Source organism: Anoplophora glabripennis, unplaced genomic scaffold (assembly GCF_000390285.2).
Source record: "Anoplophora glabripennis isolate ALB-LARVAE unplaced genomic scaffold, Agla_2.0 scaffold370, whole genome shotgun sequence".
In the NCBI taxonomy this organism is placed as follows: Eukaryota; Metazoa; Arthropoda; class Insecta; order Coleoptera; family Cerambycidae; genus Anoplophora; species Anoplophora glabripennis.
This window is the reverse complement of record NW_019416978.1, coordinates 338,573-363,584: the sequence shown is the minus strand read 5'-3', so window position 1 is coordinate 363,584 and position 25,012 is coordinate 338,573. Positions and strand designations below refer to the sequence as shown.

The following is a 25,012-nucleotide window of genomic DNA, read 5'->3' as shown; positions in this document are numbered from 1 at the left end:
GCAATTTGCATACTTTCGCTTACTGATATGATCGACCATTTCATAGAAAGAATTTAAAAATTATCAAAACAAAATCTGATGTGAATAATTATGTCATTAATAACGTTAAAAATGCTTATTAATTAATAACTTATTATGTAGCATTAATACACACAAATAATTAAATGTCCCCAAAAAAGGTTGTCAAAATGTAAATATTACATAGGTAATCTGATACAGTTAATAAATATTTTTGAATGAAAATATGTATGTAGCTAGTTCAGTTTTTTTTATAAAATAATTGTATTTCTTATTCTTGGTTTTTATTAAATATTTCCGCAAAAAACAAGTTTTTTGTATTTTTTAAGCGTGATAGGTCAACTGGTTCATGTGGCTATTACCGTTTAAAATTGCTTAAATTTGTTTCATGGCAACTGTCATATATTCAGTGTTAGGAATGGTTTGTGTAGAAATTAAAGTTGATGTTGTCTGTTTCTGAAAATTCTCTTTTATTCGGTAAAGATGGTTTATGTAGGTAAAAAATAGTATACGTACATAGATAATAGTTTCATTTGTGATCAAGTTGCATACGAAATTCAAGCAAATGCCATAACTGGCAATTGTTTTCAAAATGTCAAGTGCCATGTGTGATAACCAAAATTTTGATTCTTCAATAATGAATTTGGTAACTAGTTTCGATATAAAGAACCTTTTAGAATATTTTGCTAAGAATACTTATGGTGCCAAAGCAGAGGACAATGAGGTAAGACATACAATTTTTATGTTTACACCCGTGACCTAACCCAACTTTGATTTTAGGCAAACAGTATTTTAGAACGTTGTACAAAGTTAATGGAAATTGATTACAGCCTTTTAAAGGTCAGTAATAAAAACGGAGAACTGTGTCCTCAGTACCCTAGTCAATTACTTATTTTAGAATATGAAAATGGCTGCAACCAAAACATTAATACTAGTAACAATTGCAGCCAGTCAACTCAGCGAATTACTGACACTATTTATGAGAGTATTGATCTGCAAAAGATCAGAGACCAGTTTAATAGAGCAAGATATGCAAGGTCTGTAACCCTTTACACGATTATATTTGTACTCTTCAAACGTATTTTTTTAGATGCCGATTGCGATTTCCCGTTCCTACTATCCTTTATAGAGGCAAATATGTGTGTCGTTCTTCCACGTTATCTGGTGGTCCAGAAATTTACGGCAGATCCGGCCTAGATTACTTATTCTATGGTTCCATCGACAACAGTAAATCTGAAGATGAAATGGACTGTTCGGAACCTGACTGCTCAACGCCATCTGATTGGCAACTTTTTGACAAAGTCCGCAGCCAAGACATCAAACTTCTAAAACGATTGAATATTGGTACAATTGTAGACTTGATGGTGGAGAAGAAGAAAGTGAAATTCGGCATGTAGTAAGTAATTAATGGCATTTAATAGTGAATTGTCTACCTCTCCGTTTCCTATTGGATTCTTGTTGCGTGATTTTTTCGAAGCCGCGGCTAGTGAGACTCCTGGAAAAATGTAGAACTTCATATTGCTGTTTTTTGTAAAAAAAAAATCACAAAACTTTCTAAAATGGTTTGATATTAAAATAATAGTCTGATTTATGGTATTATCGTGGTCCGAGATTAGTAGTCGATTCGTAATTATGCATCTGTCACTATCTAAATTTTACTGACGACTGATGACAGCGATGTCGCTGTGCTTTCGCTGTCTACGATGATTTTATATTTATTTTACATTAGATTTAATGCATAGTCTCGGATTCGGTGACAGAATATTAAATTTGTTTCGTTTTAGTGTGACCTCTTCGGAAAAAGTTGATAAAGAAAATCGATATTCTGATTTCAATATAATATCGTTGCCTTATCCTGGGTGTGAGTTTTTCAAAGACTTCCGTGACAATAATTATACTGCAGAAGACCTTATTTTTGACTGGACTCAAGAACAATGTGATGCAAACATTTCTGTTCCGGATAATCCTCTTTTAAGGCATTTGAGGATTGAATGGAATAACTATAAACAATGGGATTTGATCCTTATGACCCAGAATTACATTAAATACTTGCTCAAGTATTTGCAGGTATGTGCAAACTTATTTAATTTATATATATTTTTTCTTATCACTTATTAGATTCTTATAACCTTCATTGGTTTTTTCATAGAATTAAAAATAATGGTATAATAGTTTTTTGTCATCATGTATTTTCATATCTTTTAAATGATAACTTGTAATGTATTTATCACTGAACATACTACATTTTCTCCATATCACATAATTTAATGGTTTTTTATTTGTGAATCAATAACGTTCATTCACTCTTCAAATTATGCTTATAACTAGAGTTTGATATTTTGTTGCGAAATCGTAGCATCACTAAGAAATTTAAAAATAATTTAATCGTGTTAACCATAGTTCAAGTATTAAAACCAAATGAGTTTCTGTTTTGTTGGTATTTTGTCTGTTTGGTCGAAATCCGTCTCAAACGAGACTTAAAGAAAATGCAAGTCTGGGTCCACAATGTAAACACCGCAGAGTTCGTTACTGTGACGTTTTATTTATGCGCCGAAGTGGGAAGCTTTTCTTATAACAGCAAATTGGTATTTTTCAGTAAATTAAAAAAAATAGATGTAAAAGCTGTAACAAATATAAAAATTGTTACAATCCCTCAATAAGTAAACATATAAATAAAATACAAAATAATAAACAAACTTTGAGGTTATGTAGTATCTGCTTTAATTTATGAATTAATATTTTATAAAGTATTGACATACGGGCCTGTGTAATGGATGAATGCTAATTTAATTTTTTATTTAAGGATAACACGTCTGGTATATTAGTCCACTGCATAAGTGGGTGGGATCGCACACCATTATTCATTTCTCTTTTACGTTTATGTTTATGGGCTGATGGTTTAATCCACCAGGGGTTAGACGACCATCAAATACTCTACTTAACAATTGCCTATGACTGGATGTTGTTCGGACATCGCCTTTCAGATAGACTCGTAAAAGGCGAAGAAATTTTTTTCTTCTGCTTTTATATGCTCAAGTACTTGATGAGCGATGAATTCAGCGTTGCCCCTGGACGGTAAGGGTTTATATATTAATATTATAAAATTTTAAGAAGTCATACATGAAATAAACTGACATTGTAGGTATAAGCACAAAAAACACACTGAAAAAATAGAAGACGTTACTATAAAGTCTGAGTACGAACCTGTTGGAGAACTTCTTTTAGAACAGGATCATTTGAGAGGGTCCAATGTTAGTTTGAACAGTATATGCTCCACCATCAGCAACAAATCGCAGGATCTTATAACATGGTACCATAACAGCGATGAGTCAAATGGGTAAGTTCATTTTAAAATTCATATTTTTATATTCAAAATTGGGATTATTTTTTGAAAAAATAAACATCAGAAGTAACATCATACAGTAACGTTTTGATAATTGAATTTCGATTATCCTGATTAGTTTCTTAGTACGTTATATTCAAGTTTTCTGATGGTAATAATTATATTTAATTTTATGTGTGATAAAAATATAGATTTGTTTTGATTTAATGTTAATCAATACAGTCGTTTTATTTATTAGAATACACAATTATGTAATACGTATGTATGTTCGTACATGGCAAACCGGATTTTTGGGATATCCAGATTGCTACAATTTTAATCAATTTGTATTATCTAGACGTTACTGTGTACCCAATTTATTAATTTCTCGTCAGTTTATAATTTAAAAATTGAACGATGAATAATTACATACTTTTTAACACGTTTATAGGAAAAAAAATCTTATTTTGACCTCAAAAATACTCCACTAAATTCTTTGTACTGAATTTTGAATCACTCTGTAAAGGACCACGCACAAATCTTATGGAAATTGGGTCCCGGTCAAATTCGCTGAATTTTTGATATGTGATAGAGTTCATCATACTGGTCAATTGTCTCAATGGCCACAAAGCTCAAAAATGGATAGTTTGGCCGGTACAGAGCTTTAAAGCTCCGAATATCCTCCACGGATTTATGTATATGCGCAGTGTGTATAGACTTTTGAAATAGCCTATTTCATTTTTTTTATTATCTAGGTTTATATTTTTGAGGTTGCTGAATTCAGATCTGTTGTTAGATTTTCAAAATTGACAGTTGGCAGCTGTCAAATAGCTGTCAATGTGCTATAATAAAGCCAAAAACTTGTTTTTTTATGTTTTATTTTTTTTTTTTTTTAGTTCGATAAGTTCAAAGACGATATCAAATCAATAACAATGACTATCGGCAGCTGTCATTTAGCTGTCAACAATTCTTCAAAGTCCGGTAATAAAGTCAAAAAATTATTTTTTGTTTATAACTTCAAGTTTTTTAGATAAGTGAATATAAATATGATATAAAATTATGTAGTCATCAGCTTACAGCTGTCAACAAGCTGTCAACTAACTGTCAAAATGCAATAATAGAGCAAGTAACTTATTTTTTGTGCTTAACTTTGTGGATAAGAAATCAAACATGATATAAGTTTATGACATCACTTTTGAACTCAGTGATCTAAGCAACTTAAAGCTTTTTAAAAAAAGTAACTTTTTGACTTTATTATTGCATTTTGACAGTTAGTTGACAGCTTGTTGACAGCTGTAAGCTGATGACTACATAATTTTATATCATATTTATATTCACTTATCTAAAAAACTTGAAGTTATAAACAAAAAATAATTTTTTGACTTTATTACCGGACTTTGAAGAATTGTTGACAGCTAAATGACAGCTGCCGATAGTCATTGTTATTGATTTGATATCGTCTTTGAACTTATCGAACTAAAAAAAAAGAAAGATAAAACATAAAAAAACAAGTTTTTGGCTTTATTATAGCACATTGACAGCTATTTGACAGCTGCCAACTGTCAATTTTGAAAATCTAACAACAGATCTGAATTCAGCAACCTCAAAAATATAAACCTAGATAATAAAAAAAATGAAATAGGCTATTTCAAAAGTCTATACACACTGCGCATATACATAAATCCGTGGAGGATATTCGGAGCTTTAAAGCTCTGTACCGGCCAAACTATCCATTTTTGAGCTTTGTGGCCATTGAGACAATTGACCAGTATGATGAACTCTATCACATATCAAAAATTCAGCGAATTTGACCGGGACCCAATTTCCATAAGATTTGTGCGGGGTCCTTTGCATCGATTATACTGCGTGCCGCAGAACGCCTCAAATTCAACATGCCTCACGAGAATGGCTCCAGTGTTGCCATTTTGTACTATTTATGAATAATTTTTTTTTTGAACACTTAAATAGTTAATATCCTAGAATATTATTATTCTCTTACTTTTCCTTCCAGTAAAAAAATGCTTCATTTTGAAATTTTACAGTGGTGTTAAGTGAAATTCTATCATAGGCCGATTTCATCTCAAATCATGCAGAGCTCCATGTGGCCCTGTCACCGAGCTACTCCAAAATATTTTTTTATTATTGTAGGTCAGAAATAAGAGGACCCCTATTTTTTCTTTTTCCTCTCAGATGCATAGTTCCGTATATTATGTACTCGGAAAATGCATTGCTGAAAAGAGAATTTAAAAAAAATTTTGCGATTGCATTTTGATTGCTTATTTTTTTTATTTTTTGACACGATAAAATAATTCTTATTTTACCTGATAGAGGGAATGGAGCCCTTCAAGTCTACCTTTTCAAAAATGTAAATAAATGCATTGTTCGGCAGAATATGCATTTTTTCAAAAAGTGCATCTTTGAAAAAAATTTGTTTTTCTCAAAAAGGCCATATTTTTTTTGCTCTCAATTTTTTTTTGGAGATTCTTAGTACCAATACCTTCAAATCTATCTTTCTGAAATTTGCGGTTTTTGCTTTTTATCGCATAAAACTTAAAAATAAAAAAAACTACAATAACGTGAATAAAATAAAACATTCATTTCTATTCAATTATAACCCGAATTTCTTTTCGTAAAACTAGGTCGCATGGATCGAATAATGCTGCTGATCGAATTCTTAGTCGTTATCGCAGTAAGTGCGAAGTTGCTCGGATCGAGTGTTGATGATTAGGTGAGCCGGGTTGCCAGTTCAATTTTCTTTCCTTCAGTAGAAAAGCGTTAAAAAATTCAGTAGAAATCAGTAGACTTATTTTATATCATAGTAGCACTCGGCGAAAAGACACCTGGATCGGTTATTAAACTATATTTTCGTAATCGGTAGACAAATTAAAAAAAATAGCTTTTAATTCATAAACTTGATAAAATAATTTTAGAAACCACAGAGAACTCTTTTAAAAACTTGACTTATTACAACGGAAACATCTGTATCTCACTCTAACCTAACTTCGGCGCGAGATTCATAATTTAAATTAAAATGCAATAATACCATGCAAATTATAGAAAAATAATTGGATCACGAGATATTTGGCTAAATAAAACTACTTATATTGCTGAAAAAGATGTTTTTAGATCTTAGAAATAAAGAAAACAAACAAAAGAGGTACAAATAAAATACATAACAAAACAAAATATATTGATTTAATAAAAACATATATCCTAAAACGAACTAGTTATAAGAAAATAAAACCTCATATTTAATTAAGTTTAATATACAAAATTATTGTACATCTGACTCTGACATTGACACTGACATCTCATCTAACTTGAAAATTAGTTTTGGGAGATCTCGAGTGAAAATCGAGTGGTACTGGATTGTTGTAATCACTCGAGATGTTTACTCCCATCACTCGAGTGATTATTACCCTGCGGCTGCACCCCTAAATGCTGATATATACTGCAAGTAGTCTGGGATGAAAACGATCAATATTTCGTATCTCAAGTGATTACTCGATTATTAGAAGTACTCGATTACCGATAACTATAATTACTTTATTATATTACTGTAAAATTGGGCGCGTTTGAAATTTATAGAGTTATGCCTTTAAATAACGAGTTCGGAAATTGATGCAGGGCGAGTTTAGTCATATAATAATAATGATGTTAATTTTTCTTCTACAACACGGGAAGATTTTTTATCTATGTAAATGGTTTTATCATTACAGAGTTTTCAGTAGATCAATAAGATATTTCAGTAGATCAGTAGATCAAAGTTCAAATCAGTTGACCTGGCAACCCTGTAAGTGCGGTCGGCTTGGTATATGAATTCCGACGTGGGTCTGAAGGCCTCCGCCGGGCCCCTCGATTCGTGCGAATTGTAATTGTTTTATTTTTATGCGATAAAATGCAAAAACCGCCAATTTCAGAAATATAGATTTGAAGGTATTGGTATTAAGAATCTTCAAAATAAAAGAATCTTCATTTTACATCTTGACAGATGTAAAATTAGGAGTTTTTATTAAAAAAATTTGGTGTTACTTTGTAGCATAAATTTCAATAATTATAGATTTTCAAGTCCTTCAAAATCTAGCATTTCTTCATTTGTTTTTATTTTCGTAGCAACTTAGCAAACTCTGCCATGTCACTAGATGTCCGCGACACACTTCCTTTGGGAGCATCGGCTTCACCACAAGCTCGCCGTACATCTCCCGTTATGGTACCGACTGGTACCCGATTGAAACGTACAGATTCTTCTACGACCACCTGCAGTGTTCATAGTAATAATAGCAACCATAGTTCCAACAGTGGCGGGAGTTGGCAAGTCGTTACCGGAACTGGAAGTTTGAGAGGTTCCGATACTGCCAGCACCTGCGGCGACATTCCATTCGCTCATAGTTCCTTTTGTTCTGTTGTCGACGGAGACGAACCTGCGGAGTGCGTAGTACCCCGCAAATGGTAAGTCAATTCAAATAATAATATTCATTTAATAAGACCATTTTACAATTAACGACGAGCATATGTTTCTGTAAGTCTTAAAAAAAAATCCGGATTTGCACGGAATTTGAGTAAACAAAGTTATAATGCTTGTTTCTAAAGGTAAAAGGTAGCCTCTGTATAAACGTTTCTCATTCAAAGTTTCACCCTGTACATTAAAGGTTATGACATTAAATATTTTTTCAGTCGTGCGGAGAGGCTTTACAAAGTCCGAGAGTTATTCTATGCGGCCTACTTTCAGTCTATCGGTGGTGAGGTGAGAATGGGAGGGCCGGAGCCTTCCATTGGAACTATGATTTCCAATGTGGTTGAAAAAGTTTTTCCCAAAGACTCCAAATGAAAATTCCTGTTGTTAGCATGTCATTGGCGGATGATTCACTTTTTATTGACTGATTAAATTTAAGACATTTTATATAAGTAAAAACCTGTTGCATTTTCTCTATTTGACGTAAAGGGGTATTGGAACTGTCTTTTGTCAGAATAAAAGAGTTTTGGAAAATTTCAGCTTAATGTGTTCCTAGTATGAATTTTAATACTTAAATTTTTGTTGTTTTTAACTTGATATTGTTGAAAAATGTCAATGAAATCGCAATAATTTTTTACTCATGTTCCTTCTTATTATATAAAAGAGAGAGATGTATCTTAAAGATATATAAATATATATATATACATGTATAAGTGCCGTCGGTCACAGCATGAGCTCAAATAAAAAATATATAACTAAATACTCATTGCGATGGCGTTCTTGACTCAACGGCATTTTAAAAATGCCGAGTAACATTCTAGTTGGTAATTCCTTTAATAATTCAGTATGCAAGAAAAGTGATAGGACCAGATGGTCTTGACGGCTTTGTTAAAGCCTTTTGTGATGAATCCTTATCGACTGTCCCATTTTCTGGGACTAAAGTGTTTTTAGAATAAGTTTGTGTTTAAACGAACAAGAAACAAGGGAAACATTTTTAAAACCTCTGAAAGCATGTATTGGAAAGAGGGGTTATGTCAAAGTTGATAAAAATGATAGAAAAAAAAATAATCTTGAAGGTTCGTGCATATTGTGTTATAGAACCATACATGAAATAAATTTAGACATTTTGAAATTTACCATTAACAAAAAAAAAAAGTGTTATTTTTAGATTGTTGGTTTTATTCAGTAGTACCACTTTTTATTAATTCGCATAAGAGAGGTGATCTTAAAAATTTTTATTGAACTGTAAATTTTAACAAGTATGTTTGTGTGTTTTATTACTTACCTTTCATTTCTTTAAGTATTCAATTTCTCAGATTTTACCTTAGTGGGTTTCTTGTTCGTTTAAGTCCTTTGTTATTTTATAGTATTAATATTGAATCGTTCAATGCCAATGACTGTGTTATTTATTTTCTTACTGACATGCATTTTTGTTTTTTCAAATCATTTTATTGTTTTGATTGTGTTTTTTAAGAGGTCGTATTTGTTCAGTCCATTTGTAATAATAACATCCTGTAATTTATTTTCGATACAAGTTACATTTGAATCGATCAGACTTCTAAATATTTTGGACAGCAAGTATTTGTGCCTCTTATTGTTAAAATGTTAATGTGAAATTTTATGTAAAATTTAAATAAATATATATTTATGTAATTTCCTCATTTTTGTACTCTCCCCTCCTGTAAACGGTTTACCCCAAACTTGTCCTGTTTTGTAACCAACAGACATGAATCATCTTCAACCGTTTACTCTTTGCTGCTCTGAAAGTACATTCATCTTACAGTGTTATAGTCTTTCCGATATCAACTGAAGAACCATGAGGATGTATAGTATGTATTTATATATTTAGCCATATCCATATACACGTTTGGTCGAACTAAACGTGGAGGTGGTAGAAATGTATATGCCCAGTTGAAGAATGCGAGCGCGGTAAAAGGAAAACAAGCACAGCTGCATTGGGCTACTGGGCAATAAATCTCAGCAGTTGACAAGTGGTCGGCAAATTGTCCAGCAGTGCAGTGCAGCAATGCGGAATTTTGTGTGATTCAGGTAATTTTAATTTATTATAGGCACTTTCTATCAATCATTCATATTACAATTGTGAAAGGGAGAAATAAGAGGGATATTTGGTTTACTAATATTATTACAACATGGCATTTTGGAGAGCTTTTGAAATGGAACAAAACAAAATTTACCATCAATATAATATAACTGTTTGCAGACATAAATAATTAAAATATGTTGTTGGTCAAACGAACATATAATAGAAATTTTCTACACATTATACTCGTATACAAATTATTATAACTTTTTACCTTTAACAGAAAACTATTTTAGGAACACCTATGAAACTCATTAAATTTGATTGCTCGGTTTTTTATACATGTTCAACTGACTTCGGAAACACTATACATGGAAAGTGTAAAAAAAGCAATGGTCAAAACAGATGTTAGATTTATTAAAAATTTAATTTTTTTGGAAATGTATTGTCTAAACTTATTTATTCATGGCATAATTTTAGTTTTTTCTTATTTCTTTGGAATATGAAAAAATTAAATGAACTTTGTGCTAAAAGGATTTATCAATGAGTTTTTATTGAATTATCTTTGACTAATTGAAAATTACACATTGAAGCGAGCAGTTAAATAAAAAATATGCATGACGTCACAACATACAGAAACAAGCAAATTCACTCCATTGTCGGCACTTTCATCTTTTTCATCCACTTTTGGTCTTCTTGGACACAGAAGTGGCAATCAGGATCGGAAAAGAATTTTTTAAATAATTTTAAAATCACTTTTATCTATGATCGTCTTCATTTACTGATATTCCAGACTTGGGCATATAGCTCAGTAAAAAAAAAAATTTGTTGCAGATTGAAACTTGGTTTAATCGTTAGTTTAGGCAAAAAGAAATAATAGTTCCCAAAAAGTATGTTTAAAACAAGATCATTGTTTAAACAATAATTATAATGTAAAAATGACCAAAAATGGAGTTTTTTAGTTGTATTAAAAAGCGCTCTCCAAAATTTTCGGGCAGTTAAGATTTGAAGTCTCGGAACGTTTCTGTCTTATTTCCCCCACCACATTCCAGGTGTAAAAATGTATTCAAGGACGTTTTTAAAGTGTTAAAAATTACTATAAAATGCATTTTTTTCTACATCTTTAACCGTTATTATGAAGCTTAAGGGTTGATTGAGTTATTCCCGAAATTTCAAGTCTTAATGTTTATAAATAAGTTATGAATTAAAAAAAAAACGCTATCTCGGCTAAAAATGGTCTTAGAACAATTTTTTTTTTAAATTCGTGAAAAATTACCAGGATTGCGAATTTCAAAGCGACTTTAAAAAATATTCATTCTTCACAAAGTTATTAACGAAAGACCTTATAAACAAATTACGCTATTTGTTTATACGCCGCTTTGAGGCGGGATTTGGCCAATGAAATTACAATTTCCATTTTCCATTTTTTTCCATTTGCATATCTTGAAGACGAAACAAATGAGCCCTCAGAAGGCCCTTTATTATAACGTTAACAACCTCGTTTTTGCAATTGAAAAAATGCTATTTCTAATAAACAAATGCAAAAACTCGTAAACAAATAAATATTTTTTTACCAAATTTTCAGGGTTTCTTAAGCATAACAAAATACAACTTTTACTGCAGTTTAGAGACGATTTATGCTATTTTCATCTATTTATAGCAAATTAAAATTTCGCTGGTTTTTTGCAATTATTTAAACAAATTGTTAATAGATTTTAATTTAGCAGGTCTCAAATGAAGCGTTTGTTGAAAACCTATAAGTATAAACAAAAGCAAAAACTCCTGTTGGAGAACGCTTTTTAATACAGTTAAAAAACTAATTTTTAGTAATTTTTACATTATAATCATTGTTTAAACAATGATCTTGTTTTAAACCGATACTTTTTGGGAAATATTATTTCTTTTTGCCTAAGCTAACGAAAACCAAGTTTCAATCTGAAACGAATTACCTTTTGATTTACATGTATTATAAATTTCATTTACTGGGATAATAGATTTTTGCTTGGAGTGGGCCCAGGTTTGCTGCAAGTTGTATGGAGGTCTCTAAAAAAAAAACAATCAACGATTTACCGATATACTGTTTCAAAACCTAAGCACTTTTTCATTTGATTCTATACAAAAAAACGAGGCGCAGTCAGTGACTTACCAATATGAGAAAGATGATATTGGATTTAATTTTTTTTTCTGCGGTCTGGGGTGGGCCATGCACACCCCTGCCCCCCTCCCCCTAGCTACGCCCATGATTCCAGATACCTGTAATTCCTGCTATAATAAAATTACATTTGACATCAAAATGTTCAGAGTATGTAGTATGAAGAGTATATTGATAAAATACTAAAAAAAATTTAGGAAAAACTATTTGACCAAAAATGTTAAAAAATTAAAGAAACATAATTTTATTAATTGGTGAGACATGTATCAAATTATTGCATGAACTTGGACAGTGATGCATTTTTTCAAATTTGGCTACTTTTTCAGTGTGGTTTTTGGTTGGACAATAAGAAATTCATAAAAATCAACCTCGAGTGACCTTCTGGCAAGGGGTTGATTAGGTAATTTCTGAATTAATAATTCATAGCAATCTGACCAAAGGATGGGGATCAGAGTAGATTAAAAAAAACGGTATTATTTAAATAATTTAATTCTTTCTTTGCACCAATTTAAAATTAATATTTTTTTTACAAAAGAGAGCAAACACAATGAGAGTGTCGACTTGAGGGTACAAAATATTTTTGTTGTTCTCGCACAGCCTTTTTTATCACCCACAATAACTGTGTGCATTGAGATTGTGGCGAGGACAGATTTTTTATTTGAATACATCACAAAATAAAACCTACCAACTTAACGTTACAGTCGCGTACTCTAGAAAAGTTGACCGTGATAGAACACGTTTGGAACTACTGGTTTTCTAATTACTTGTTTCTTGACTAAAATTTTTACTACTCTAACCCTTCCAAAAATGTTTCACCATAGCCATACCAAAAAATCTCAATTGTATGCTCTTGTTATTTTATAAAGCGATAATATATTACTCGTCAAAGACCTACCAATTTTTGTCTTAAAAAATATGTATTTTTAATGTTTTATTCTACCAGGGTAAATGAAAAATAATAATAAAAAAAAGTTGGTAAGATAATAAAAAAGTTGGATAAAAAAACATATTTTTTAGACAATTTAATCACTGCAATGGATATTACTTTTTTTTTCTATACATAAAACATTAACAGTGACATTTATTTTAATTCTAGTTATTACCTAACACTCATTACCTTAATTAAAGCAAGAAAACCCCTAATTTTAAAATTTTATAATGATGAAATCCACAATTAATCATCTTTGGTACACTTTATTTTGTGATTACTCATTATACTTACTCTAACTTTGAACAAGTTTACATTAATGTGATGTATTTTTTTGCACAATTACCAACCACAAATATCTCTAAATCTAGGAAAAACCAGTCCACAGACTCAAATCTACATAGTATAGAATTAATAAAACAAAACGATACATGATTTAAATAAGTGAATTCTGAAATACAATTTTTCTGACTCTATTTTTCTAAACTAATTGTAAACCAGATCTGACACTACTTTGGGAGATTTGAGCTCCTGTAGAGCTGTTACTGGTAAGCTCCGAAAAAGTGACTAAGCTTACAATGTAAAGTGTAAGAAAACATGAAAGTCTTAATGTAACCAATTCATTACTGACAGAAAAAATGGCTGCCTTGGTCTACGATATATTTTTAATAAAATCATTCAATTACAGCAAACAAATTATATACAAATGAGATTCGATCCTTCCTATATTAAAAATATATCATAGTTTTAAAAATCCGATCACACACCCTGTCAAAGTTTTATCGGGTCAAAAATTACAAATTAAATATTTTACAAAAAAATACAAAGGGGAAAATCAATGAGGGACAATGCCGAATTAGTTCATGATGACCATGATAATGAGAAAATAAAACAAAGAATTACATATTTACAGTATGCGAGATCTTTTTCAGGTTACGATTAAGAAGAAGTTGTTGCCGGTATCTCCTGGGGTGCCCTTCGGTTAGATGGGACAAATTCGGCAGCCTCTGGATTCAATTTTGAGTTGGCCACATTCTCAGGACAAGGTGGATTTCTAAAAAACCAAGATTTCGCATTCAATTACTTTCAAAACCAATCAGCATTCAATAAATACAGTATAATACACAAATAAGTCACACACAAGGAGATTTACTTAACAGTACCTATTAAAAAAAAAATTAAAAATTTAGAAATTGTTGCATATGCACCGAGTTCCAACATCAACACGTGGACTGGCGTTATTGGATAGGAATCAGGTAGTTGTAGGCCGGGTTCTAATACAAAACAATTTTATAGGATTTTGACATCTGATTTGTGTATGTTACAATCCATGCATTTAACCAGATTGGAAAAATATTTGAAACAATAAAATGTCATATATTCGATAGCTTTTTTTTAAAATTATTATAATATACTTGTCTTTCTATAAACAGGGCTGGAAAATCCACATGGTCCATCTGCCTTTACATGAGACTGACAGAGTAAAGTAAAGAAATCCGTGCGATAGACAAGGATGGATATAGTGAAGACGTTTCATAATCTGAATAGTCACCGTCCGTTTCGGGTTAGAAGTGGGAGTGCCTATTCAGATTATGAAACGTCTTCAATGTAACCATCCTTATCTATCGCACGGATTTCTATGACTTACTTTATCGCTCTCACATAACGGCCGATGTACCATGGGGACTTTCCGAACCTGTATATCGTTTTTATAACTTACTATGAAAATAACAAAAAAAAATGTATACATTAAACTGTTATGAATGAAATAAATGAATACCCAAATAATGTTTATAACAAACTGTGATCAATTGTGTCATATATTCGTAATAACAGAAAAAATTATGTCATAACAATATCAGCTTGTAAAAATTAAGTAGTCAAATTTTAGTAATATATTTTTCACTGGACAATGGCTATGCCCTTTCATGATAAAAAAAAATCGGAAGAAATTTCCTAAATAAAAAATGAAATTAGAGGTTGCCATTCTCTAGTTAGAAAAATAAAATGTTAGTTTCAAATTAAAATTTAAACATGGAACTACAAAGAAAAATTATTTTGTGAAAAATTTTGCACATACAAGTAAAACCCTTTTCAAGATCCAAAATATCGTTCGAAATTTTTTCTTCATGAAAATTCTCTATGTGAGCTTAGAAATCGTCCCCTAAAAAAACTAACTACTTTAATTTCCTTCAGTCGAAACTGGGTTGTAAAAAAACTGAAAATAGATCCACCATACCATATGAAATATACAAAAAACTGTAAATAATAATACGTGTCCTAACCAGGTATTTATTAAAATCATTGTTGTTGTCATTGTCTTTAAAAAAACATTTATACCTACTTCTAATGATATGGCCAAATTAATAGCACCTATACGTATCACTAGATAGACATTTTATTCCTAATTAATACTTAAAATGTGTAGCATATTGAGACGATATATTGTGTTTACAAAAGAAAAAAAAAAGTTTAATTTTTAGCTAACTAAAAAAATGGGAATTTTTAAAAGTAGTGCCAAGAAAATATAATGAACTACCAGTTGAACAAGCCTTGGAAAAATTAATGAACTTTGTAAAATATATTCATATTGAACAATTTTTTTAATTTAGAAAAAAATAAATTAATTGTTTATGGAGCTGAATATGGCTGGTAAGTTGTTTATGTTTTTATATGCATATATAATGGATCATTTCTGCAAATGTTATAATTATATACAAGGAAGGAAATTTTTATCATATGAAATTTGAATTTATTTTTATTTGTAGAATGTAGAATTAACTACGCAATAAATAAAAATATCCGTTTAGGATTTTACTTACTTTAATATATTTCTTAAAATCAATTAAGTATATCTATGTAATTAAAAATAAATGACAAATAAATAAGTTTCCTTTATAATAGCAATATTGAGGACAAAAAACTACAAATTAAATTTGTGTCACACCATATCAGAGAAAGTATGATTAGTTTTGATTAATTTGTATTCAAAGTGTCAACAAGGTGAGCATTGACACCGTCTCTCACCATAAGTCCATGAAAATATAACAGATATTTATTAAATAGTCAAGTATTAAAAATGTAAATAAAAAATTTTGCAGAACCATCATTAATTAAATAAACATCAATTAGTAAAAGTAGATCACCTTTTCACAAATCAGCAAATTTAAACTATGGAGAAAGGATTTGGCAATCTGTTGTTTCACAAATAAATTATAAACATATTTTCTTATGCATAACCTTGATAGATTTCATCAACATTGAAAACTGAAGTGAAACAGAGATATTTATATTTAGGCAATTTTTTTTATCAAACTTCCACTTATCTCGGCTCTTAATCCATATATTTATCATTCTTCTTAAGTCTATTGTCTCAAAGGAACAAATAAATTTGTCAACAAAGTGATATGAAAGTTACATATTGCAAATTGGCACACACTTGTAAAATCAAAGAAAATCTGTAAGACTTACCCAGGCTGAGCATTGGGATTGGGAGAGTTGTTTTCATCATTCATAAAGGCTTCCATACACTCCTCCATTAGAGCTTCTTCCTCTAATCGTTGCATGACCTGCAGAGATTCTTATGAAAAATTATTTTTTTGTCGTTCTGCTAAGTATTACCTCTTTATCGAATTCCTCCTCATGTTCCATCCAAAGATACTCAGAAAAGTCGTTTTCAGGGGGTGCATTAAACTCCTCAACCCCATTTTGATCTAACCCTTCAGAAAAGTATGAATTTTCTTCATATTCGTATATACCATTATCAGTAGACTGATTTCCCGGCATTTTCATAGTCTAAAACGGCACAAATTACAAAACTTTTGCAATATAATATATGCAGCTTATTCCCAATCTCCTCCATTTTAGGCAAGTAGCACATTGCGAAAAAAAGGTAATTTGACTTACCAATGGTTGAAATGCCACTGCAGATAACTTTGACGCAAAATATATGCTCTATACTTGATACCTGGCACCTGGCACACTTTTTTCTGTTTATCAGTAAATTTCGACGAATTTTTTTTATGGAACGCAATCGCTTCTATTCTGTTGTCAAACAAGCAAGACAAGCAACATTGAACCGTAAAAACCACGGAAATGCACGACCCCGAACCTACACGACAAGAACTCGCACAAAAGAGAAATCTTTTTCTTCTGTTTTTTGAGTTGCCTACATTCACTTGGTGCTCTTCTGGTTGCATAACCAAAAGACACAGAATGCATTCACCAAGAATGAAAAAATGTTAGTGCTTTGTTAAGAATTAATAAACTAATAATAATCAATTATTTGTTAAAATAACACTTAAAACAAATATTAAAATTATAGATTTATTTATATTGTATTTATAAGATGCAATACATACTAATAAATACATTTCCTTCTTATACAGGGTGTCTCTTAATTCGACTGTAACACTTCTACAGTGTGTTCCTCCGTCAAAATGAAATAAACTAGGAATCAACTCGTATTCCTAATAAAGATATTCGCAGTTTGAAGATGACCTATTGACAATATGTTTTTTTATATTTGTAATATCTTTAAATCAATTAAGTACCAACTGCCAAACTTAGTACCTTTTTGTCTCTTGAAAAACGTAAGCTTTGACGCTTTGACCTTGTAGTATGAAAAAGCGACTTTAATTGAAAAAATTATTAATTTTAAAAAAAATCGCTAAAGAAGACAATTTCAGTAAAATTAAAATTTAAATTATGGAACAATTATTGTTATTAAAGATTTAAACGATTAATGTACATTTTCTTTGTAGTAGCAATTGCAATATAACATATGTATTTTTTAATTTTACTAACTACAGGGACTAAACATATTTAATTGGGGGGAAGGGGGTTCAGAAAAAAATCATTATTTCTTAAAATATTTTATTCCGCATGAGGAGAATCATCTATATTTCTACATTAGCAGTTTTTATAAATAATAACAGTTCCAGTCTATTTTATGCTTCCCGTCCCAGTCGAGGTGAGTATGGGGAAAGCCTTCTTCCTAGTCGCGGGGCAAAAGGGGGAGATCTTTCATCCACTTCGGCGGTTACAATGTCTCTCAACCATTTCTCGTTTCCTGGAATCTCTTCTATTTTTCTTCCTAATCTTGGATTAAACTCACTCTTGTCAACTCCTTGAACAATTAATTCTTTTTGATATTTATAAAAACAATTTAAAAATAAAAACAATTACAGTTTTGGAGGTAAGTCAAAGGATTACTTAATAAATTTAAACGTTACGTTTAAAAAAAAGTATGGACTGGTACTTATATTAAATTTAAAACGTTCCTCCTCCTTTTGTACACTCTTGAGCATTGTTCATTAATAAAATACAATTTTGAAATGAATTGAACATTCTTATAATTTTTAAAATAAAGGCCTTTCAATAAGAATAGAACACATATTCTTAAATTCTAAATAAATGTTGCTCCTTTTCAATCTACAAAGTGTCAAATTAAAAAAAAACTTTTGGAATTTTGGAAATAAATATCTAGAAAACTGTTTCACCAATCAAGTTGAAAATGTCAGGGCAAGAATTTCAGAAATACCTAATATTTCTTTTGTAAATATGTAAAAAATTTTGTTTCAGGTATTCTTAGCGATCTCTCTGCATTAGGTAAAAACTAAAACACCAAACATTTATTTGAAGACCTATAACATTTTAATAAGACATTTTCACATTCAGGAACGGTATTCGGTATATACTGCCTTGTTTAGGTCAGAAAAAGCTTTCGTTATATTTTTATACCTAAGTATGACTCACCATGTATACTTTTGAACTCTTATAAAGTCGTCAAGCACTGCACAAAAATATTATTATATAAATTAGATTCACCTTCCACTAGATAAAATCGATTATTGGGCATACTTCTGCAAACAAATTCGTCGTTCCCATCTATTGTAACTAAAGCTGTTGCTGACTTTGCAAGAGCCTCCCAAAGATCAATTAATTCGTGTTGTGTCACACTATTCTTTAAATTTCGTTTTCTTCTACCCAGGTTTGAGGAGAACCACAGAGGTGCCGCTTTGCTGTCGATTTCTCTGTATTTGCTCGAGTATAAGGACGAATCATACTGAAAATTACCATGGTTCTGAACTAGATATTTAAAATAATGCTACAAAATTAAAGAATTAAGGCAGATAGCTGAAGGATTAAACTTACATCATGAGTAGCAAGAACCATATGGCTGTAGATGTTAAGAATGATGAGGGAAGCACAAGCGACTATGATGATTCTGTCCATCGCTGACTTCTGGTGTCCTACAGGAAGTGGCAGGATTTTATATCAATCCAGGATGCGCTAAAGCCATAGGAGCGCTTCTACGACAACAACCCCTGCAGGGATGCAAATCCAAGTTGTTAATCCAACACGTAGATGCTACGCGTTGGATTTAGAATTATCCGTTTAATTCTGTTTGCTAGCAGCATAACCTGTCCTGTGATGCAATTAGAATTTACTAATGTAAATTTATCAGCTATAAGATTGTTACCATTATAAATGCTATAAGGTGTTTGGAAAGTAGTAATATAATTAAATTAATTTATAAATAATACTTCAAAATGCTTTTTAAAGGAAATAGGAGTAAAATTATGCCTTTAAAATTAATAGCTTAGATGTTATTTCTACCTAGATTTAAAGGAATTATACTAATTGAAATAATTTTTCAATCTTTCCTAAATCCTAAATGTACAAGATGTGCCACTTTTCTTTTTAAAAAGTATTGTATTACTCCTAATATTTTCTGTTTTTACCGAATTTCATGCAAATATAAATAAACGTGTGATTTTACACCGATCTGTTTTGGCTCAACCAATAAGATTAATCAAAGTGATCACTCGGTATGTACGAGTATATTATAACTATTCTAGCAATGTTCATTTGTGACTAGTAATGCAACATGGTATTTCAACTAACTAAATATAATGTTATTACAAATAAACACTGAGGTAAATAAATAATATGCCTTTGTATAAATTATTAAAACTTCATTTAATGTTATTGAAGAGTATGAGATATCAATATTTATGCAACCGTTATAGAAATTCGCTTAACTGGTAAATCGATATTTAGGCAAAAGAAAAATTATACTTTTCTTTAATTTCCGTTTCTGTGATCTTGTATAAAATTAATCCTAATAATTTTATGCTTGATATCGAATTACAGTTTTAAGAAACAGAATAAGGCACAGGATGTTTTGCTAGTGATGAATCCGTAACATATGACAAAAGGGCATTGTCTGTAGGTGTCATTCAGACATTAGTAGGTCTAGCACCAATAGACAAGCCAATATGTGTGTCCTAGACTGACGCCAGGAGCCACTTTAGATCTTTTACGACATGAGGAACATGACAAGAATGACGGCATGACATATTTCAATGTGGAGCGGGCCCTTTACTACCTAACCTACTCGTGTATCGCTTAGGTCAGATAAAAAATCACACATATTTGTCTTAGGTCGCATAAAAAATATAAAAGAAAAAAAGCGAAATTGACACGAAAACGTGAACCGCCCCGTATGAGTGTACACGCCGTAAAAAAACGGACTAAAAAATTATAAACAAACGCCAGTGCAGGGAGCTATGGTTTCCTGTTGTACGTACTTTTAGATGCTAGCACACAATATTGTACTGAATATAAGTTGAACCGCTGACAACTTAAATATTTATAAAACTTTTTTACCTAAACAATAACTAATCAGGATACTAACATATTTTTTTTGCAACATATTGGTAAATATTTACGAGAACTACCTACTTCTAAATTTCCTTTATCTCGGCTTTAGAATAAACAAAATGGGAGTAAATGATGTTTACACTAAGTTGTCCACTTCAGATGAAGGAAGATTTTACATATAAATATGTCGACGCTGAGAGATTGTCTCATTTTAATGGTTACATGCTAATTTTATTATTTAAAAAATATGAGGGAGTCTAATTACCAATTTTTTCACATTTTAAAAAAAAGTTAAAGAAATACACTCTTACGCCAAAAGGATCAGTCAAGAGTTATTTTTTATGAAAATGGTTTTGCTTAACCAAAAATCACTAACTGAAAAAAACAGACAAATACAAGATACATATCACAACAACAACAAGTGCGCGATACCTATACAGGCTATTACAAATTCGCTTCTCACTACAGGGATCTCGAAAACGGTAAGAGGTACGAAGTAGCTTAAATGGGGGCAAAGTTGCGTAACCAGGGGACCAACATTATGCCTCTAAAAAATCAAGGCTAACATTACTAGTTTTCGAAATATTTGAAAAAAACCGAAATTTTGGAAATCCGTTTTCGTTTCATTTCAACCTTGTTTGAGGCGATATTGAAAACAAGAAGAACACTTTCTCATTGCCACTTTTTGCCCTCTATCGAATGGCATAATCAATTTTTATATGTAACGTTTCGTCTCTCCAGGACCATCATCAACTTCATTTTTTTAAATACGACCCTGGAAATTTTATTACATTTTTTGCAAGCCATCATGACCCCCTATACTGTACTGCCTCAGCCGGAACCAGATTCAGACGTTTTGTCTTCAGTGTATTCGTTCCAAATTTATCTAAATTTTTTATTTAGATTTCTTTGTTTATTGAATTATCGTACACTGTAAGCATCGCTAGACCCTGTGAAATCCATCTAGTTATTTAAACTATTACAACCACGAATTAAAAACATTATTAGAGTTTTATTCCCTTGTGCATTGTTATTTCTAGGCTTCTCGAGTGCTCAAAATTCAAACCAATTCCGATCTATTTTTTTCAGGATATTCATACAAATACATCTGACATGCTCTTTCACAGTTGCGAATACAGATATAATAAATTCCGATAATACATATTACGCTGATCTTCATTTTCAACCTTTGCCAAAACGAAAATGTTTTTGAACATTTACTGAAATTTTTTAAAGAATAATATTCAGTTGGCGTTTTGGTTTTTCATATGCATTTTTAAGAATTAGTTTATCATAATAAAATTAATTGTAATAATGTTTTAATTTTGACGCAACAACTTATTGAGTTATGTATGACCAAGTGATGGTAATAGTTAATAATATAAATGTTTTATTGTAACGCGTGGTGGTAATAGTTTAAATAACTACATGGATTTCACAGAGTCTAACGACACTTACAGTGTACGATAATTCAATAAACAAAGAAATCTAAATAAAAAATGTAGATAAATTTGGAACGAATACACTGAAGATGAATTTTTCGAGACAAAACGTCTGAATCTGGTTCGGGCTGAGGCAGTACAGTATTGGGGGTCATAAAGGCTTGCAAAAAATGTAATACAATTTCTAGGGTCGTTTTTAAAAAAATTAAGTTGATGATGGTCCTGAAGAGACGAAACGTTACATATAAAAATTGATTATGCCATTCAATAGAGGGCAAAAAGTGGCAATGAGAAAGTGTTCTTCTTTTTTCAATATCGCCCCAAACAAGGTTGAAATGAAACAAAAACGAATTTCCAAAATTTCGGTTTTTTCAAATATTTCGAAAACTAGTCATGTTAGCCTTGAGTTTTTAGAGGCATAATGTTGGTCCCCTGATTACGCAACTTTGCCCCCATTTAAGCTACTTCGTACCTCTTACCGTTTCCGAGATCCCTGTAGTGAGAAGCGAATTTGTAACAGCCTGTATAGGTATCGCGCACTTCAAAAAGTTGTCGACGTTTCGAAAATCAATGTTTTCATCCGCTGTATCACTTTTAATTTGTAATTATTTTTGACAGTTTTTGTTTGTTTTTGCGTGTTTCCATAACAATTTTCATAAATTGGCCGATCCTTTTAGCGCAAGGTATATTTCATTAAATTAAACACCCAAAAAATAAAGAAAAAAACGAAAGCTATGCCACAAATAACTTCAAATAAGTCTATTCGTTTCAATGGTATATGGCTATGGTGTATGTATACGAAAAATAAATTAATTTCTACAAATGGTTCAAGAGCTACAGCCAAAGTAAGTTTTAGTGTTCAAATTTTGGTAAAAAATTATGTGATTATTAAATTTGGCACCTTCAAAAACCCTGTCATACAAATTTGGAATCGATATTTCAACAACCGTAAAACTTATTAGAAACTTTAGTAAAAAAAATCACCTCGTATCTCTCTTAATATCAGCATTGTTAAATCGTAATATTTGAGTGCTTAAAATCCACCTGTCCTCAGCGACCTATTGATTACGAAACACCCCCTATATATAAACTCACGTCATTCACGTACATAATCGGTAGAATCAAAGCTTGAACGAATCACTCAAATTAATACTACGCATGTTTTTGTGGCCGTATCAGAGTATTAAGTCGTCTTTTTTCTAAGTGTTTGAATGCCACAATTAAATACCTAAAACACTTAAAGCGCATTATCCAAATCTGAAGGGAGTCGTTTAAGAATATATGTATCTTTTAACATTTGGCCGATAGACGATAATACCAACTAATTTATGAAAATAGATATTGCGAATAAGTGGTTTCTCTTTACGTCACATCTTTAGGCCGGCCGTCTTACGGGGGCCTTCAAAAGTATCAGAGGAATATACTGGATATTTTCTAAATTCACGCCCTAACTGTAGGTTTACATTGGTTGAGACGTTGTCGAATTGCCTAGAAATTTTTAAATTATTAGAATATGCAATAATTTTCAAAGAGTTAGACACAAAGTATTTTGTGTAAAAAGGAAAGGTTAGTCAACCAGGTCAGATCTGTGAGACAGTTATTATTTTATACAGGCTGTTTTCCAGGGCATGCAAAGTAGAAAACTTCAAACATTTTCTTTGGGTGTTAACTGCACTGCATATTTAAGATCTCACTTTTTACGCTTTTTTATTATCTTTGCTAATTTTGGAAATACTTTACTTTCTTTGTAAAGATTGTTAAAAATAAAAAACTTATTTTTTTGTTTCCGAACTATCGCTTCTATTTTAACAGTTCTTGAGTTTCAATTATGCCGAAAATAGACATCTACTCGCCAAAAAATATTTTTCAGCATTTTTCTGTTTAATGAATTGGTTAAAATTTTAATATAATGCGTTACTTTGACAACATTGCATTTTTCATTTTTTTTCAAGCTAATATTTATTTTCATTCTCGATTTTGTCGGGAAGACTTACGTTACAAATCTTTTCGTATCTTATAATGAAAATTATCCGCCAACCCCTGTAGAACACCTCGAAGTCATAACCGAGATAAGAAAAAAACAACTGATGTGTGTTTTATTAAAGTAGCATTTATCTAGCTTGTTCAAGTGGAGCTGTAATGTGGGAACGCTCAAGACATATGCTAGCCTGGCGCCAACTTGGGCCTGACCAGGGTACTACTGAAAATATATTTCATAAAATTTATGTCCGCTCCTACACCAAATCGTCTACGAGTTGTCAATTGTGTAAAAAGGAGGATTTATTTGTCTCTTCGTTGACAGGACGTTACTTCCACATAGTCTACTAGAGACGGTAGGGCTTGCAATGGATATACTCCTACAAAAGTGTAAAACAAGGGTGAAACATATAACACATGAAGGATAAAATAAATAATAAATTAAATAATATCATATTAAATAAGATAAAAACAAAAAGAGCATTTGGCTAAGATATATTTTATTTACAAAGATGTGGTTTTGACATATTAAAAAAATTCGGTAATGGAAGATTTAAGAAAATTTTAAAATAATTAAATCTGTGTTGCAGAAACTCATTCAGTCATTTGAATGAAATACAGATCTAACATATATTTTTTAAATAGAACAGCCTTTATATTTCTACATAACGAGCGTTCAAATAAAAACGTGGTCAAGTTGATTCTGAAAATTTGGACGTAGGGCGTAGCGTATAGCAAATGAACTTAAACGTCATCTGTCAAAGCGCTATATCGCCGCTATCAATTTGAATATTTTCGTTTTAAAAAGCGTTTAAAATGGTGTTTTCTCAAAAACAAAAAGTGTTTATCATAGAGTCCTACTTTAGAAATGGACGCAAGATTGATATGGAAGTATTCTATTGAGGAATGTTTCATAGAATTTCAAAATCAATTTCCCGGCGTTGTTGAGTACAAAATTTTTCAAAGTGCAGTTCAGCGTTGTGTTAATGTTTTTCGTGAAACGGGCAGTGT

The 25,012-nt window shown here is 31.1% G+C and overlaps 2 protein-coding genes across 2 annotated transcripts; one reads left to right on the top strand and one right to left on the bottom strand.

The window, feature by feature from the left end:
* The first annotated feature begins 435 nt into the window (after positions 1-435).
* LOC108910511 (myotubularin-related protein 14) lies at positions 436-9,446 on the top strand. The gene is made up of 8 exons (XM_018715132.1): positions 436-742; positions 799-1,055; positions 1,109-1,414; positions 1,803-2,085; positions 2,822-3,093; positions 3,161-3,355; positions 7,454-7,789; positions 8,015-9,446. The coding sequence occupies exons 1-8, from the start codon at positions 611-613 to the stop codon at positions 8,166-8,168; spliced, it is 1,935 nt and encodes a 644-aa protein (XP_018570648.1). The 5' UTR covers positions 436-610; the 3' UTR covers positions 8,169-9,446.
* A 3,011-nt stretch (positions 9,447-12,457) lies between these two features.
* LOC108910514 (polyadenylate-binding protein-interacting protein 2B) lies at positions 12,458-16,987 on the bottom strand. The gene is made up of 4 exons (XM_018715135.2): positions 16,821-16,987; positions 16,536-16,709; positions 16,386-16,483; positions 12,458-13,968 (listed from the first exon to the last, which is right to left on the bottom strand). Exons 2-4 carry the CDS (start codon positions 16,704-16,706, stop codon positions 13,854-13,856), a joined length of 384 nt encoding a protein of 127 aa, XP_018570651.1. The 5' UTR covers positions 16,707-16,709; positions 16,821-16,987; the 3' UTR covers positions 12,458-13,853.
* Positions 16,988-25,012: the final 8,025 nt, after the last annotated feature.

What these genes read in the sequence shown, in the direction of transcription:
- LOC108910514 (XM_018715135.2), bottom strand. Translation starts at nt 16,706, where the DNA reads ATGAAAATGCCGGGAAATCAGTCTACTGATAATGGTATATACGAATAT. An exon ending in AGGAGGAATTCGATAAAGAG is followed by an intron (nt 16,484 to 16,535) that starts GTAATACTTAGC and finishes GAATCTCTGCAG; the next exon opens with GTCATGCAACGATTAGAGGA. An exon ending in AATCCCAATGCTCAGCCTGG is followed by an intron (nt 13,969 to 16,385) that starts GTAAGTCTTACA and finishes TTGGTTTTTTAG; the next exon opens with AAATCCACCTTGTCCTGAGA.
- LOC108910511 (XM_018715132.1), top strand. Translation starts at nt 611, where the DNA reads ATGTCAAGTGCCATGTGTGATAACCAAAATTTTGATTCTTCAATAATG. An exon ending in AAAGTGAAATTCGGCATGTA is followed by an intron (nt 1,415 to 1,802) that starts GTAAGTAATTAA and finishes GTTTCGTTTTAG; the next exon opens with TGTGACCTCTTCGGAAAAAG. An exon ending in TGCGTAGTACCCCGCAAATG is followed by an intron (nt 7,790 to 8,014) that starts GTAAGTCAATTC and finishes ATATTTTTTCAG; the next exon opens with TCGTGCGGAGAGGCTTTACA.